This window comes from Urocampus carinirostris, chromosome 9 (assembly GCF_059441175.1).
Source record: "Urocampus carinirostris isolate Australia breed hairy pipefish chromosome 9, RoL_Ucar_1.0, whole genome shotgun sequence".
Taxonomy (NCBI): Eukaryota; Metazoa; Chordata; class Actinopteri; order Syngnathiformes; family Syngnathidae; genus Urocampus; species Urocampus carinirostris.
The window spans coordinates 36,960,425-36,975,069 of record NC_142357.1 but is presented as its reverse complement, the minus strand read 5'-3'; the positions used below and the strand labels follow the sequence as shown (position 1 = coordinate 36,975,069).

At 38.7% G+C, this 14,645-nt stretch overlaps 1 protein-coding gene across 8 annotated transcripts in view; it reads right to left on the bottom strand.

Moving 5' to 3' along the window:
* The window catches only part of LOC148360204 (janus kinase and microtubule-interacting protein 1-like), a 70,277-nt gene that overhangs the window by 14,302 nt on the left and 41,330 nt on the right, over positions 1 to 14,645 (bottom strand). For 5 of the 8 annotated variants that reach the window (XM_088343652.1, XM_088343656.1, XM_088343655.1 and 2 more), the window contains 5 exons: positions 12,567 to 12,632; positions 12,410 to 12,487; positions 11,980 to 12,339; positions 7,770 to 7,883; positions 7,604 to 7,676 (listed from right to left, as the gene is read on the bottom strand). In XM_088343652.1, coding sequence (XP_088199778.1) covers positions 12,437 to 12,487; positions 12,567 to 12,632 — 117 coding nt within the window. In that variant the 3' untranslated portion in view covers positions 7,604 to 7,676; positions 7,770 to 7,883; positions 11,980 to 12,339; positions 12,410 to 12,436. Of the gene's footprint in view, positions 1 to 300; positions 418 to 494; positions 651 to 727; positions 800 to 3,080; positions 4,389 to 5,823; positions 6,524 to 7,603; positions 7,677 to 7,769; positions 7,884 to 11,979; positions 12,340 to 12,409; positions 12,488 to 12,566; positions 12,633 to 14,645 lie in introns of those variants that run through there. The other 3 variants (XM_088343649.1, XM_088343650.1, XM_088343651.1) reach the window with 1 other exon arrangement.

Here is a 14,645-nt window from a genome sequence, read left to right as displayed (position 1 = left end):
TCACTGTTTTCCGAATATGTATTTTGTTTTCTGGTCCATGAGACTCGTTCTTTATTCTATTTCACATATTTTTGTTTTGAGAAAATGTTTGGCCTTGCAGTATTTGTAATGCAAATCTGGAATAAATGACAACAACACACTGTCCCTTTAATGAGCAAAATGGCATTTTTCTTAGAGAGGAAATGCCATCTTGCTTATTTTAAAGATTTTCTTTAAATGTTTTAAAATAAAAAATGATTCAGAGTAAAAAAAAAGAAAAATTCCTACTTAAAATAAGCCAATATTTTTCTTTCCGGTTACCTTGGCTTTGAGCTGAGCTGTCACGTTGTTAAGCTTCTCCTCCACTCGGGATTGAAGCGACAGAGCTTGGGATCTCTCTTTGGAGAGCATGCAAACTTTGCTTTTCATGTCTTCCACCTGAGAAACGAATCGTTTTCCAGCTTCACCTCAACGCACGACGCACGTGCCGAATACGATTCGTTGATCATAATCACCTGTACCGTGAGTCGGCCATTTTCTTCACAGATTTTTTCAGTCCGGCTGAAGAAATCCTTCAGTCTCTCCACCTCCTGACACGCCGAGGTTGCTTTCATTTCCCCGTTTTCTCTCCCGGCCTCGGACTGACGCAATTGAAAGTGGAGTTGGGAAATCTGCTTGTATAAAAAAAATAAAAAATCAATAATATATCATCTTGATGCGTACGAGGAAATTTTCTTATTAAACTGACCTCGGCGTGTTTTTGATCCAATTCTCGGGTCATCTGGGAGATCTTCAGTTCCTCAGTCTTCTCACTCAATTCCTTAGTGAAGGAAAAAACAGCTTTTTGTGATATCCAAATGCAAAAGAGCTTTTGTGTCTTTTATGATACTATAGGCCCCCTGGTTACAGTGACCCCACCTTATGTCGTTTTCACTTCCTGGTTTGGAATGCCATGCTTAGTTTTGGACCCTCTTTACAGCATTTTTCCCACCATGTGACATACACAACGAATTATTTTGCGTTATCTAAGAAGGTCCGCCATCTTCATGCTTATGCAGAGTTATGTCTCAGATGCCTGTCTTCTATTGGTCCACACCGTATAAAATGCTTGTCTGCTATTGGTTTGTGTTATAGTATCATGAAAATGCAAATATGCTATTGGCTGAACTACAATGCTCTGTCCCACTCTCTTCTTTTGATTCATATTCTTCTGTAATAAACTTAAAGGTGTTTAGCTATAGGTACCAAGATTGCAGTGATGCTAAAAGAGAGAAGCAAAAACATGATAACCATGGAATAGAGGCTTGAGGTAATAAAACTTTATGAAGAAGGCACACGAATTGTTACCTTTACCAAGTTGCATGAGTTTGTGCATACAACTACGCGAGTCACCAGCCTCATACGTCTCTACAATGTCTGTCAGCTTATAGCAATATGGCTTTGGCTGAACTACCTCCCACAATGCCTTTTTGTCAGTTCATTAAGTTCAGAGGCTTGTGCGTTTTGTAAAGACTGAGTTTGAGTAATACAATACTGTATTTTTTACTGTATATATTAGCAATGGGTCCCAAGGCTTATTTTGATGCTAAAGGGAAGAAGCAAAAACATAATAACCATGGAATAGAAGCTTTTGGTAATAAAGAAATATGAAAAAGGCATACAAACTGCTACCTTCACCGAAGTTTTATGAGTTTGTGCATATAACTAAGCGAGTCACTAGCCTCAAACATCTCTACAATGCCTGTCTGCTATTGGTTAACATCTTAAAATAATATGCCATTCGCTTAACTACCTCCCACAATGCCCTTCTGTCTGTTCCTTAAGTTCAGAGTCTTGTGAATTTTGTAAACACTGAGTTTGAGCAATAAAATCCTGTATTTATTAGCTATGGGTCCCAAGGCTTGCAGCAACGCAAGAAGGATAAGCATAAAACTCATATAACCATGGAAATGAAGCTTGCAATGTTCAATAAATCTAAAAAAGGCACACAAATTGCTAACCTCACAAAGTCGCATGGCTGTAACCAATTGACAATTAGAACTATTATCAAAAATAAGGAGGCGATTTAGGCAAGACAATATTTTACAGGCAAGCCAGTCCTCACAAGTGGAAGTTGAGTTATTTGTTTCATTTTCAAACCCCTGTCTCCGCCCTCTTCTGCATTCACCTGCTACTTCACTGGACCAGCTCAAGTCACGACACATCAAAGGTGAAAAGAATGTCATTTTTCCAAAACATATATATTTGGGCAGCAGTAGCTGAAGAGGTAAAGCGCTGGTCTTGTGACCGAGAGATCGCACGTTCGATTCCTGGCTCCTACGAGTTAAATGTCTAAGCGTCCTTGGGCAGGTAGATGCTGTCGGGGTGTGTGTGTGAATGGGTCATTTTGAAGAACATTGTAAAGCTCTTTGGGAGGTCTTCAGTGACTATATAAATGCAGACCATTTACCATTATATTTGATCGTATGAACATATAGTACACATAGCTAGTACTTATGCAATACTATTGTTGTGGTTTATTGGAGTCGAGCTTGACATAAGGAGAACACATGAGTTTAAAACGGGAAATTCCAGGCTTGTTTCTCCCGAATTGAGATGTCAGCGAGTTATTAAAAAAAACACCCGCTTGGTTTGGATTAGCTTGCGAAATAACAACATTCCCCTGGCAAGCTGATAGGAGTTTGGATGTCAAGCCGGCCCCAAAGATTTTCTTGGAAATTGTCTAACTTAGGAGAATCGAAAGAGGACGAAAACATTCTGAAAAAACATTTTTCCCGGAAAGCATGCACACTGAGGAAAAAAACAAGTGCGTCATCGCGAGGGGACACGCTAAGTAACATGAGATGTTGTCTGAGGGTATAAAAAAGCTGATTGTCTCTTAGACGAATGAGAACTCTGTTTTGGACTCTGACTAACAAAATCAACGTCTTCTCCCTCTCCCGTCAAAACTTCTGTGCACTTTTGTGCATATTTTGGGGCATATTTCTCGGGCTGCTCCGAAACTATTTTGTTATTGTTTTAAGTTACTGGGGTTCCTAAGGCCTTAGCTAACTATGATAGGTTTGTCAATTTCCCGAAGTCGCTGTATGACGGGGGTCTACCTGTGTCGGGTCACCATTGAAGACTTCTCTTCCATTGTGTTTGCTTTTGTCTTCAGCCTTGGACTTCCAGTCGTCTGGTTTGGTGTTTAGAAGTTCAGTTCTTTCGTTTTCATCCTTGAAATTTTCCCTCAGACTGTGACAGCTTTCTTGTAAATTCAACTGTTGAGTTTTAGCAGTCCATTCTTGAGGATAATCCGATAACTTCTTCTTTTGCTCCAGTTGTCGGAGTTCCTCTTTCCCTCTTGCCAGTTCCTCCATCAGTTCCTCTCTCTCTTTTTGAAGGACCAGAACGGACGCCTCCAGTTTGTCTTTTTTCTCTTTCAACCCACTCATCGACTTGTTAATACGACCTTGGACGTCCTTCAACCCGCTGACCAATCGAACCGTCTGCTCTCGCTCCTCTTTGAGAGCTTCCAGCGATCGTGTCATCCCGTTTTTCTCCTCTTTGAGAGCCCAAATGGTACGGGTTAAGTGTTGTTTGGATTCAGTTTGAGTTAGAAGAGACACGGACAGTTCCTTTTGTTCAGTTCTGAGAGTTTCCAAGCTGGTGGACAATTGCTCTTTTTCACTTTTTAGGTTCTGGATGGACTTTGAGAGCTCCTCCACTGAATTTTCATGATAATCCTCACGATCCTCTAACCTTTCTTGTAGGTTCATGATGGTGTTGAGATCATCCTCGGTTTTTCTGGTGAGTTCTGTGATAAGGCAAGCTTGTTCCTGCATCTCCTGGTTCATTTTTGCGTTATCTTCTTCCAAATTTGATATTTTCACCCTAAATTGAGATCTTTCTCTCTTCGTTTCTTCTTCAGTGTGCTCAACGCGGCCCAGCAGCTCTTCGATGCGGACCGCCAGGGCTCGGTTCTCACGGTTGAGGGCAGGGACAAGGTCGTATTGGTCGCTGACGTCATCTTGGAGGTTCTTGTGGTCTGTAAGCCGGAGTTTGAGTTGCACATTTTCCTCAGCCATCACCTGCAACTGCTTTTTGGACTGCTGAAGAGCTGCTTCCAGGTGCTCACATTGTTCTCTTATACCCTCCAGGTCCTCACCTAAACCCAAGCTCCTGTAGGCCTCCCTCAGGGCATCTGATTCTTCACTGTGCGTGTCCTCCACGTTGAAACCTCCGGGCGAGCTCCACTGGTTTATCTTCTCTAAAGCAGACTCAAAGGTTTGGGGGCGGAAGATAGGGAAAATGCTCGTTTTAGATGGAGAAACATTGGCAGTACGTGTGGAAGCTTGGCTGGAGCTCTTGGAGGTCGCTGCTGCACCCTGGTGGTGGACAATTGAAAGTGCGTCCTGTGATTCCAAAACCTAGCAAGGGAAAAAAAGGAGAATTTTGATGAGAAATAGTTGCGATTCAACAATTTTTTTTAAATTATTTTTATCTATTTAAAAGGCTGAGACAGAAGCATAAGTGTTTTTAGGATTTTGGAAAAAGGGTAGAAATGTAAAAAAGGTTGTTCATTGAGTTATCTAAGTTTAAAATAAAATAAATGTTAATAAAATTGCCTCAAGGGTGGGTTTTATCAGAAAATCGGGTCATTATTTCAATTAATTAATAATATAGAAAAATAAGTACAGTAATTTTATTTAAAATGTCATAATTTCAGTAAAAGTATTTATTTAATAAATATTAAATCCAGATTTCTACATTTAAAAAAATGCTGGATTAAAAAATGTAATTAAGATAAAAGGAAAAGAAAAAAGGGGAAGTACAATAAAGGAAAAAAAATAAAACAAATAAAAATAAAAAAGGAAAAAGGCTAAAAAATTAAAAAGTTAAAAAACGAAGAGGGGGGAAAGACAGGGGAAAGGAAAAGCAATGTGATGAATGAAAGGGATTAAAAAAAGAGAAAAATTATGGAAAAGGACAAAAAAATGAAAAAGAAAAGGGGGAAAAAAGGAGAAAAAGATAAAAGACAAGGAAAAAAGAGGAGTGAAAGCAGGAGAAAAAAATAAAAAAAGACATTAAGGACAAAATAAAAAGTGAAAAGGGCGGAAAGGAAAAATCAAAAAGGCCAAGAACAAAAAGGTAAGTAATAAATAAAAAAAGGGGGAAGGAAAAAAACATTAAAAAAAGAAATTGAAAAGAAAAATATGGGGGAATGGGAAAATAAAGAGGGGGAAAAAAGAAAGAGGAAAAGGAAAACAACCCAAGCATTTTTAATCAAACAATCCACCCGCAAATAATAAGATAATACAGACGCTGCCCTACTTACCAATGAGGTTCCGGACGATCGTTCTTAAGTTGCTTCAGCACTATATTTTGTATGTTTAGGGTTTATACAAGTATGTTTAGGGCTTGTTTAAGTAACCTGTATTGTTTTGTACTAAAAAAGACATTTCACAAAATAATGTGCTTTATAAAGATAAATAAAGTTAAGTTTAACTTACTTTTGGAAGATGAGCTTCAAGAGTTAGGTGACTTCCTCCGTTGTGGTAAAAAGTGGCCGAATAAAAGCAATCCAACCATTTTCTCAACCGCATCAAGCTTTCCTATTCCACTTTCATTTCAAAAGAAACAGTTCGTCTCTTCTTTACACTTTACACCAACCATATTGAATGGATGCACAAGATATCAAACGATAAAAACGTGCACACAATACAAAATCTAACTTAAGATATTCTACCATTTTTCGTAACCCGAATGTTCGTAAGTAGGGGAGCGTCTGTATACATTGAAAAAAACACAGCATTAAGAAAATCTCTTCCTACCCTAATCACAAAGAGAAGTAGTAAAACTCACCTGGTCAGAGCTTCCTAGAGCCGTTGAGCAAACATCTACAGACGATGGAACTGGAATTGGTCTCGTAGAATATTGAAATTTTATTCTTTCGTTTTCCGCTCTGAGTTCCTCCACCTCATTGGTCAATGCGCCTTCCGCCAAATTCAGCTGTTCTATCTCCGCTTTCATGTCCTCCATCTTGTCCTGGGCCTCCTGGAGTTGCACTACCAACCTCCGGTGCTCCTCCAACCCGTTTTCCTCTCTCTCCAGCAGGTCCCTTAGATCCCCCTGAAGGGTTTTGATGAACCTTTGTAACCGGAACTCGTTGCAATTGGCTTTTTCCGTCGTCTCCTCCGTTCTCATCCCGCTTTCCTTTCTCTCCTCCTCACCTTCGCATTCTTCTCGATGGCCCGGTTCTCGTTTTTCGGAGCTGGGTGAGATCGGCCCCGCCTTCGCTGAGATTGGCCCCGCCCTCGCCGAGATTGGCCCCGCCCTTAAACTTGTAACATCAGTTTCAGCGCTAACGGTCACATCCGATAGTTTCTTTTCTAGGACAAAATCGCGTTTTTGCAAGTTGTCCTCTCGGTTCCTCGCCTGCCGAAGTTTTTCATAGTCTCTCGAGTTCTCAGAGTATCGGGAACGACGATCGAGCTCATCTTCTTTGCTCCTCTGACGAAAAAGGAGTTGTTGGTGCCATCCAGGTTCCGATTCATCCATGATTCTGGACAAAAAATTTTGGAAGATAGTGTCAAAAATCGTACAAGAGACCCCCAGGATACAGCAATTTTCACTTTACAGTGGGCAATACAATACTGTATTTATTAGCTATGTGTCCTCAAGTAGGCAGTGATGCTAAAGGGAGAAGACATAATAACCATGAAAACAAAGCATTCGATTATCAAGAAAAAGGAAGAAGGCACCCAAATCTCCAATGAGCCTGTCTGGTAAACTTACAATACATTACTAATGTATGCGGTATAGTAGAGCAGAAGTGGATTCTGAGGTCACAGATCTGTTCTGAAAATACTTCAACAATGCTAGGTCATTGTGATTTTCTAGTAAAATTATTTCTTTTTAGTGGTTGAGTCTATTTAACCCAACTTCCAATAATTAAACTGGTAAAAACCTGGTAAAAACATAGTAATATCATAGGTGAATTTAGAGATGAATATCAAACTGTGTGCCCTTTGCTCTAATTAGTAAAAAAAGTATATCTTAGCTTAGACCCCTGTGCTAGAGGGAGAAGCAAAAAAAAACATGATAACCATGGAAACGAAGTATTCGATTAGCAAGAAATACGAAGAAAGGACACGTATCTCTAATATGCCCTTCCAGTCAGGACTTACAAAACATTACTGTATTTTTGTACCGTATTTATTAGTTATGGGCGCCAAGGTTTGAAGTGATGCAAAAGGGAGAAGTAAAAAAAAAAAAAAGGCCGTCATTCCCATAACTAGACTAATAAACCTGTCCTCTTGTATGCGCCAGTAGGGGGCAGTAACACTTCACATGACAACTCCAAAGTGAGAACTGGAGCCACTTTCTATGTCATTTTTACGCACTTTTAAAAATTGTCTTCATTTAAAAGTGTCGTCTTTGGAATCAGACTGCCAGGAAACCCGGCAATGGAAATTATTTCAAGAATTTTCAAGCACTTCATCCAAAATACAAGCATTTTAAAACACACATTAAATCTGAGCATTGAGGATTTCAAGCACCAGTTCGAACCGCGATCCATGTCATATCCCGGGATCTACTCCATTAGAATTTAAAATCAAACACCTTGAGATCTTTGACCTACCATGATCTTAGCCTCCGATCTCCACAGAAATTGAGCCTTGGAGGAGGTATATCTCCTCGAACTCCAATACTTTCTGATCAAACATCACAAAAAGCAGAAAAAAACGTTAAAATGATTCAAAAAAACCTTCCACAAGAAATACGAGTTGCGGTTAAGACTCCCTCACTGGCAAGGTCCTTGTTGGCTGTGACCACGGCAACCGGACCGTATTGCCCTGCTCTCGGGATCACGTGACCGTCTTTTTTTTGGCTGGCCCGTCAGCTCCTGCTGACTTTTGCTCCTGCGACAAAGACAAAAACAGAAGACTGAAGACATTTCGTCCATCTTTGGGTCTCGATTACACTCATTTATTATTGAAATGGTCAACAGCTTGCTAGCAAGTTCCTCGGGGTTGCTAATTCTCAAGTTACTTTAACGCAGGGATGTCGAACTCAATTGCACAAGGGGCCAAAATTCAAAACACACTTAAGGTCGAGGGCCAACCAGGATAAACATTTATTGAACACTTAATGTTTTTGGAACATAAATAGGAATAAAAACAGACAAGAATATTACATTTAAACCTTCAATCGCTTATACAGTATTTATTATTTTGCTCTGAATAAAAATTATACAACTTAGAACTTAAACAACTTAACATTAAAATAACATTCAAATTCTTTTGCTCCTATGTCAATGTGTATATGAAAAAAAAAACCATAAATATCCCAAAGGATTTTGCTCTCCTTAATATATCTCCTGTCAAAAGTAGAAATATGAAAATGCTACAAAACCTGGAAATATACATAAAACATGTATTTTTCAGAAATAACAATTCTAATTATTCCGTTTTCTTTGCTCTTATGACTCTGATTTGATTTCTGCATTTCTATAGCGCTTTTCAAGTCAATGACTTCCCAAAGCGCTTTACAATGTGCTCCACATTTCCCAATAGCGGCCTTGCAGCCATGTAAGGCGCTAACCTGCTTATTGGGGGTATTAGGGGTTCAGTGTCTTACCCAAAGACACTTCAACATGTAACACGGACGAGCCGGGATTCGAACTGGGATCCCTTGATCCCAAGACGAGCGCTCTACCTCCTGAGCTACTGCCGCAATATAGAATAGAATATACCTTTATTGTCATTGTTACAAATGGGCTAACATATTGTGACAATGAAATTGGGCATGACACTCCAGTTTTACACATTCAAGTGAGGTATGAGCAAGAAGATAAAGGAACAGAGAAGATAATGTTATAAGACAAGGGGGATAAGGCTATAGTTATAATTTACATGGTATTTACACAAGAAATGTCGGCATGTGGGATGTTACATACAGGGTTGTCGTGATAACGTTGGTATCGTAACGGTTGTGCAATATTGCATTTGGTGCAAAGTCATCATAGTGCAAAAATAGTCAGCATGAAACAGGAAATGGTCAGACATTGTGCAATTTGAGCATTAAACGTAGTGCAGTCGACATGTGCAAGAACAAGACATGAGTAACATTATATTCGTGTGAGGTAGTGTTGGCACGAGTTTTAAGTTTTTTTTTTTTTGTGCGGTGTCTGTTTGATATATATATATATATATATATATATATATATATATAACGATAACTAAACTATTATTATTATTTACACAAAATGGAAAGGTAGAAGAAAGACTTTGGGAATAATTAACGAGTTTTTGGTTTCCAAGACGTGACATGATAACGAGGACGTGTCATTGACGCGGTGTTCCTGAACGCATCAGCAGGATTCCGAAATCGACGGAGATTAACAGCAGCAGATTTTAGTTTGTTTATTATTCCTTCGTGTTTTGAATGCTTTTTAAATATCGCCATTTTTCTTATTATCATCCGAGTTTGTAGCCCGGTTGTCATTATATATATATATATATATATATATATATATATATATAGTAGGGGTCGGGAACCTTTTTGACTCAAAGAGCCATAAAAGCAAAATACATTCATTTTATTTTGGGAAAGAGCCACACCATATATTATGAGGCAAATTTACTAAATTGCTAAACCCGCACCCCAAGACAAAAGCTTAGTCTTCAGCACATTTATTTTTGATGATTTGATAAAAATGATGAAAAGAGAATCATGCCAGAGCCCGTGTCCCAAAATCAACAAACATACCACTTTAAACTTGTCTCTTTCTTGCGATTACTCAAGATGGGTTAAACTCATTTTGACCCTTTTTTTCATACATATTGGTTTCAAAACCAGATGCAAATCGTAGTGAAAACGCGACCTATATATTCTGAAAAGTACTGCTATACAATTCAGTTTTGGTTTGACTTTGCGTGTCTGAATAGGATCAATGGTTCAAGTTTTGAACGAGATGGAGAACGGGCCATTAAAAACAATTACCGTATTTTCCGCACTATAGGGCGCACCCCGAAAAAAATAGTTTTTGGTCCTATTTTTGACATACATAAGACGCACCGGATTATAAGGAACGTGGACAAACCAGTCAGATCGTTCAGTCCAACTTATTACCCCCTTAATATTCCCAAAGCTTGCAAAGACGCAAATACGTGTCGAGAACACGTGCGGATGCGGTGTCCGTACGATGTCACTCAAATGCATCGCTCCATCATTCGAAAGGTTAAAGTCTTGGGATTCAAGAAATGCCAACCATTCCTTAGTTTCTATTTTCTTTTTCGCTCGCAACTTTACTGTGCATATGACAATAAACACTTGGAATTGAGTTTAATTTAAAAATAGACACTCCATTCCATCCATTATCTGCACCGCTTATCACAGAAACATCGAGTTCAGTCTGAAACAAGATATATAGCCGGAGTAGCTCACCGAAGTCGTTGTGTTCATAATAATGTGCAGCCGTGAGTGTAGTAAATCCAGGAGAATAAAATATTTACAAAAACAGTATAGTAAAAAATGCTTTCTGTATGCCGTCAGCCACGTGCTATACACATTCATCTTTTTCGGCCAATTGCAGGCTTTGTTTTGCCGTTTAAGCCAATGCCAGCCTGTAAATGATAAAAAGGATCCGCCTCTTGACCTCCGAATAACTTTAGCCAATAGTGATCGATTCAAATGATGATTGACACATTGGTTAGCCAATGAAACGCCGGTAAATAAATCCCAGCATACACCGCGGACTACTTGGCGTTCGGGGGAAAATCTAGTCGGCAGCTGCAAGTTAGTTGCAAGACTGCGAATTAATATTGATCCATAAATAAGGCGCACTGTATTATAAGGCGCATGGTCAGCTTTTGAAAAAAATAAAGGCTTTTAGGTGCGCCTTATAGTGCGGAAAATACGGTATGTTAAATGGTCTTGCGGGCCGGATATGATCACACGGCGGGCCAGACGTGGCCCGTGGGCCGGGAGTTTGACGCATGTGCTTTAACGCCTGTTTTGGAGTTTTTTTTAACACTGTTGCTAACAAGAAGAGGATAATTGATTTATTAGGGATGCACAATAATCTAAGTGATAATGGCCAAATATGATGTCACAGTTATCCTCCGAATAGGGAAAAAGAAGACTTGATTATTAGTAACTTTTAGAAACACTTATATATTTACTGCCTCCTAGTGGTACTAAAAAACGTATTCAGTAAAAAAAAACGATTTGAATACTAGTCAACATTGCATAAACTATGATATGAATGTCAGTTTTTATTAAAAACAAAAAAACATAGGTTGAGAAATTAGTATTTTTCTTACATAGTAGAATCCCAACCTAAGGCGCTGCCATTTTTGTCTATCACTTTGCTGCGGCATTGGTTTTCATCCCCAATAGACAACATTGCCATCTAGTGGTCAAATATTACACACCGTGGCTTTAAGATTGATAATTTGTTGACAGGGTTTGTACACCTTTCTCGTGGCCAAATTCAAGCACTTTTTAAGCACTTTCAAAGCCAATTTTCCAGGCATTTTGGTGACTTGACCTATCCTCTTGGGTGCTATAATGTTTCACATGACAACGCCATACAAACTAATGCCAGCTGCAGTTACTCCCAAGGGAAAAAGAAATGCAATAGCAAAGCAAAGCAGGCCTTTTTAAATAGACTTGATTTTTTTTTTTCATTTAATGCCTCTATTAAGTCAAGACTGATGGACCACAGGGCAACCATTTCAAGCATTTCTAAGCACTTTTCAAACCTTGAAGACACTAAATTGAAATTTAAGCATTTTCAAGGATTTCAAGCACCCGTACGAACCCTGACAGCGGACTGATAAAGAAACAAAAGACACAAATTAAAATATATGGATTTTGTGTTTTTTTATTTTTTTAATGATTAAAAAAATATCGTTATCGGGATTAGACTTTAGGAGCGATATTTTTTTGATACGAGAAAAAAAAAACACTTATCGAGCATCCCTAAAATTGATATAGAATGAAGTGTGATACCTTTTAGTCCATCCGAAGTGGATTTGTTGACAGGTCGAGCTCGTTTCCATGGAAACATCAGCAAAAAAATGACATTTTTGACCGAATCTGCGCTCTTTCTTCTTCTGCGGTTCCTCGGATTTCCCCGGCGTCCATTTTTTTCTCGTTTCAGGTCGAAACAGCAGCACAAGAGTCCTTCATAAACATCTTTTTTAAACTCCTGTATAAATAGTTTCTTCTCTCATCTGCAAAAAGTGCGTTTATCAAAAAGGCCTTCGTGTTTTTTTTTGTTTTTTTCATGAGGTGTTTAAATATGTATATAAAAAAGCTTATTTTGTTCTTCTTCTTCTGTCCTTTCTCGCTTCTGCAGCAACCTAACACCTGGAAATCAAACAAAACAAGCTTGGAAAAAATCCAAAATCAGAAATAAGACGGGACTCTGTGTTGATACCTGAAGCGCTTCCTCGGTGGTGTTTGATTAAGGCCAGAGGATAAAAGCCAGAGAGAAGAACAAAAAGAGGAATAAAAACTGAAAAGAAAAAAAAAGAGAAGAAGAAGAGCGGTGAGAACCAATGTTTCTTTCCCTCTATTACTGCGTAAGAAAATACCTTTTCTTCTATTTCTTTTATTTGCCTCTTTTGCAAGTCGATCCTGTCCTCCAGTTCGCGAATTCTCTGCACAAATCAAACACGTGGAGTTAAAACAAGGGCTTGGCAAACCGTGGCTCGCGGGCCATACGTGGCCTTTCGGGCTTTTTCGATCTGACCCGCTGACAAAATAAACTACAGATGAAAATGTTTTTTTTTTTTGTGTGTGTCATTGTCCCCGTTTCTTCCCCATTTTACTAACTATTACTTTTTCCTTTAATTAAAATCCCAGTGGGTTAAAGAGACAGGGTGTAATACTTAGTGCCTCCTAGTGGTTGATTCAGTAAAAAAAAATAAAAAAATTGATTTGAAAACTTGCCAAAAATACATAAATTATCATACAAACGTTATTTTTATTAAAAATAATCACAGGTTGAGAAGTTAGTTTTTTTCTTACACAGTGGAATCCCTACTAATGTCATGATTACCGATTGGAATCACCTGTGCCTGCTCATTTGGCGCCAACTGCCGCGGGTTCTGATTGGCTCCCTGTCCCTTTTTAAACCCAGTCCTGTTACTCCCCTGTTGTCAGTCCGTCTGCCAACCTCTGTTTATACAAGGCAAGCCTTTTTCGACCCTGACTCCCGCCTGTCCCGTTTTTGCTCCCGTTTGTCACCGACTACGACCTGTTTTGATCCCAACTACGTATACTCTCCCATCCGGCTTACGACCCATTTTTGATCCCGACTACGTCTACGCTCCCGGCTTACGACTCGTTTCCGACCCCGACCACGCTTTGCTCTCCCAGTCCGGGCTACCGACCAGTTTTTCTGTCCCTGACACCGCCATCGCTCGCTACGGGAGATCCACTTCCGTGTTTGGATCACAATCAGAGTGCGAGAGCGACTTGCTTCCTGCGTCCAGCGAGCACGGGCTCGTGGGCGCAGTCTTTCCTCTTTCTTTCAATAAAAATTGTGAACTTGTGTAAACGTTACGCAATTGGGTCGTGTTTCCGTTCTGGTTCTGACAACTAAAAGTCGCCGCAATGTTTGGCAACTTGCTGCCACTCTGTGGCACTGGTTTTCGATCACATTCGACAATACAGTGCCATCTAGTGGTCAAATATTACAAACTTGGGCTTTGAGATACACCTTATTAGTTAACACAAGTATTAAGTATCGTATTTACTAAAGTATAAATCACACTGGAGTAAAAGGTGCATCTGAAACACAATCTATTAATCAATAAACATTATAACATAAAATGTATGTTACATTTAGTTTAAATTGATTTTTAAATTGACAATAAAATTAAATATTGTAATCAATCGTGAAAAAAAGTAAATAGATGAAAAATACCTAAAGTAAATGAAATAAAAAAAGAGTAAATTGAATGAAAAGAATTATAAAACATGATGATTGAGAATAAATGAAGAATTAAGAATAACAGTAAAATCCATTTTTCATTGAATTTTGAATCAAATCAAGTTTAAAATGACTTCTAAACATTGTAAAAAGATGCAAATACTGTACATTTAAGTAACTACATATTTTGAAACTAAATAAAAAATGAAGATAAAAAGAAAATTAGATGAATCAAAATAAATCAAATACAATAAGAATACATTTAAAATACTAAAATTAAATTTTAAATTAAATACAATTCCAAATTGAGAAATATTACATTTGAACATTCTAAACAAATGCAAATACATTTAAATAACAACCTATTCCAAAATTAAAATTAATAGTTAACTTAAAATGATTTAAAATTAAATACAATGAAGAATACATTTATTTATTGAAGTTTGTGTCATGATTACTGATGTGACTCAGCTGTCCCGCTCATTTGGCGCCAACTGCCGCAGGTTCTGATTGGCTCCCTGTCAGTATTTGAGCTCAGTCCTGTCTGTCCCCTGTTGTCAGTCCGTCTGCGAACCTCAGTGAATACTAGGCAAGCCTTTTTCGACCCTGACTCCCACCTGTCCCGTTTTTGGCTCCTGTCTGTCTCCGGTTACGACCTGTTTTGCTCCTGACCACATACGTTCTCCTACGTCTACTCTCCCGTTCTGGCTTATGACTCTCTTCCGACCCCGACCAC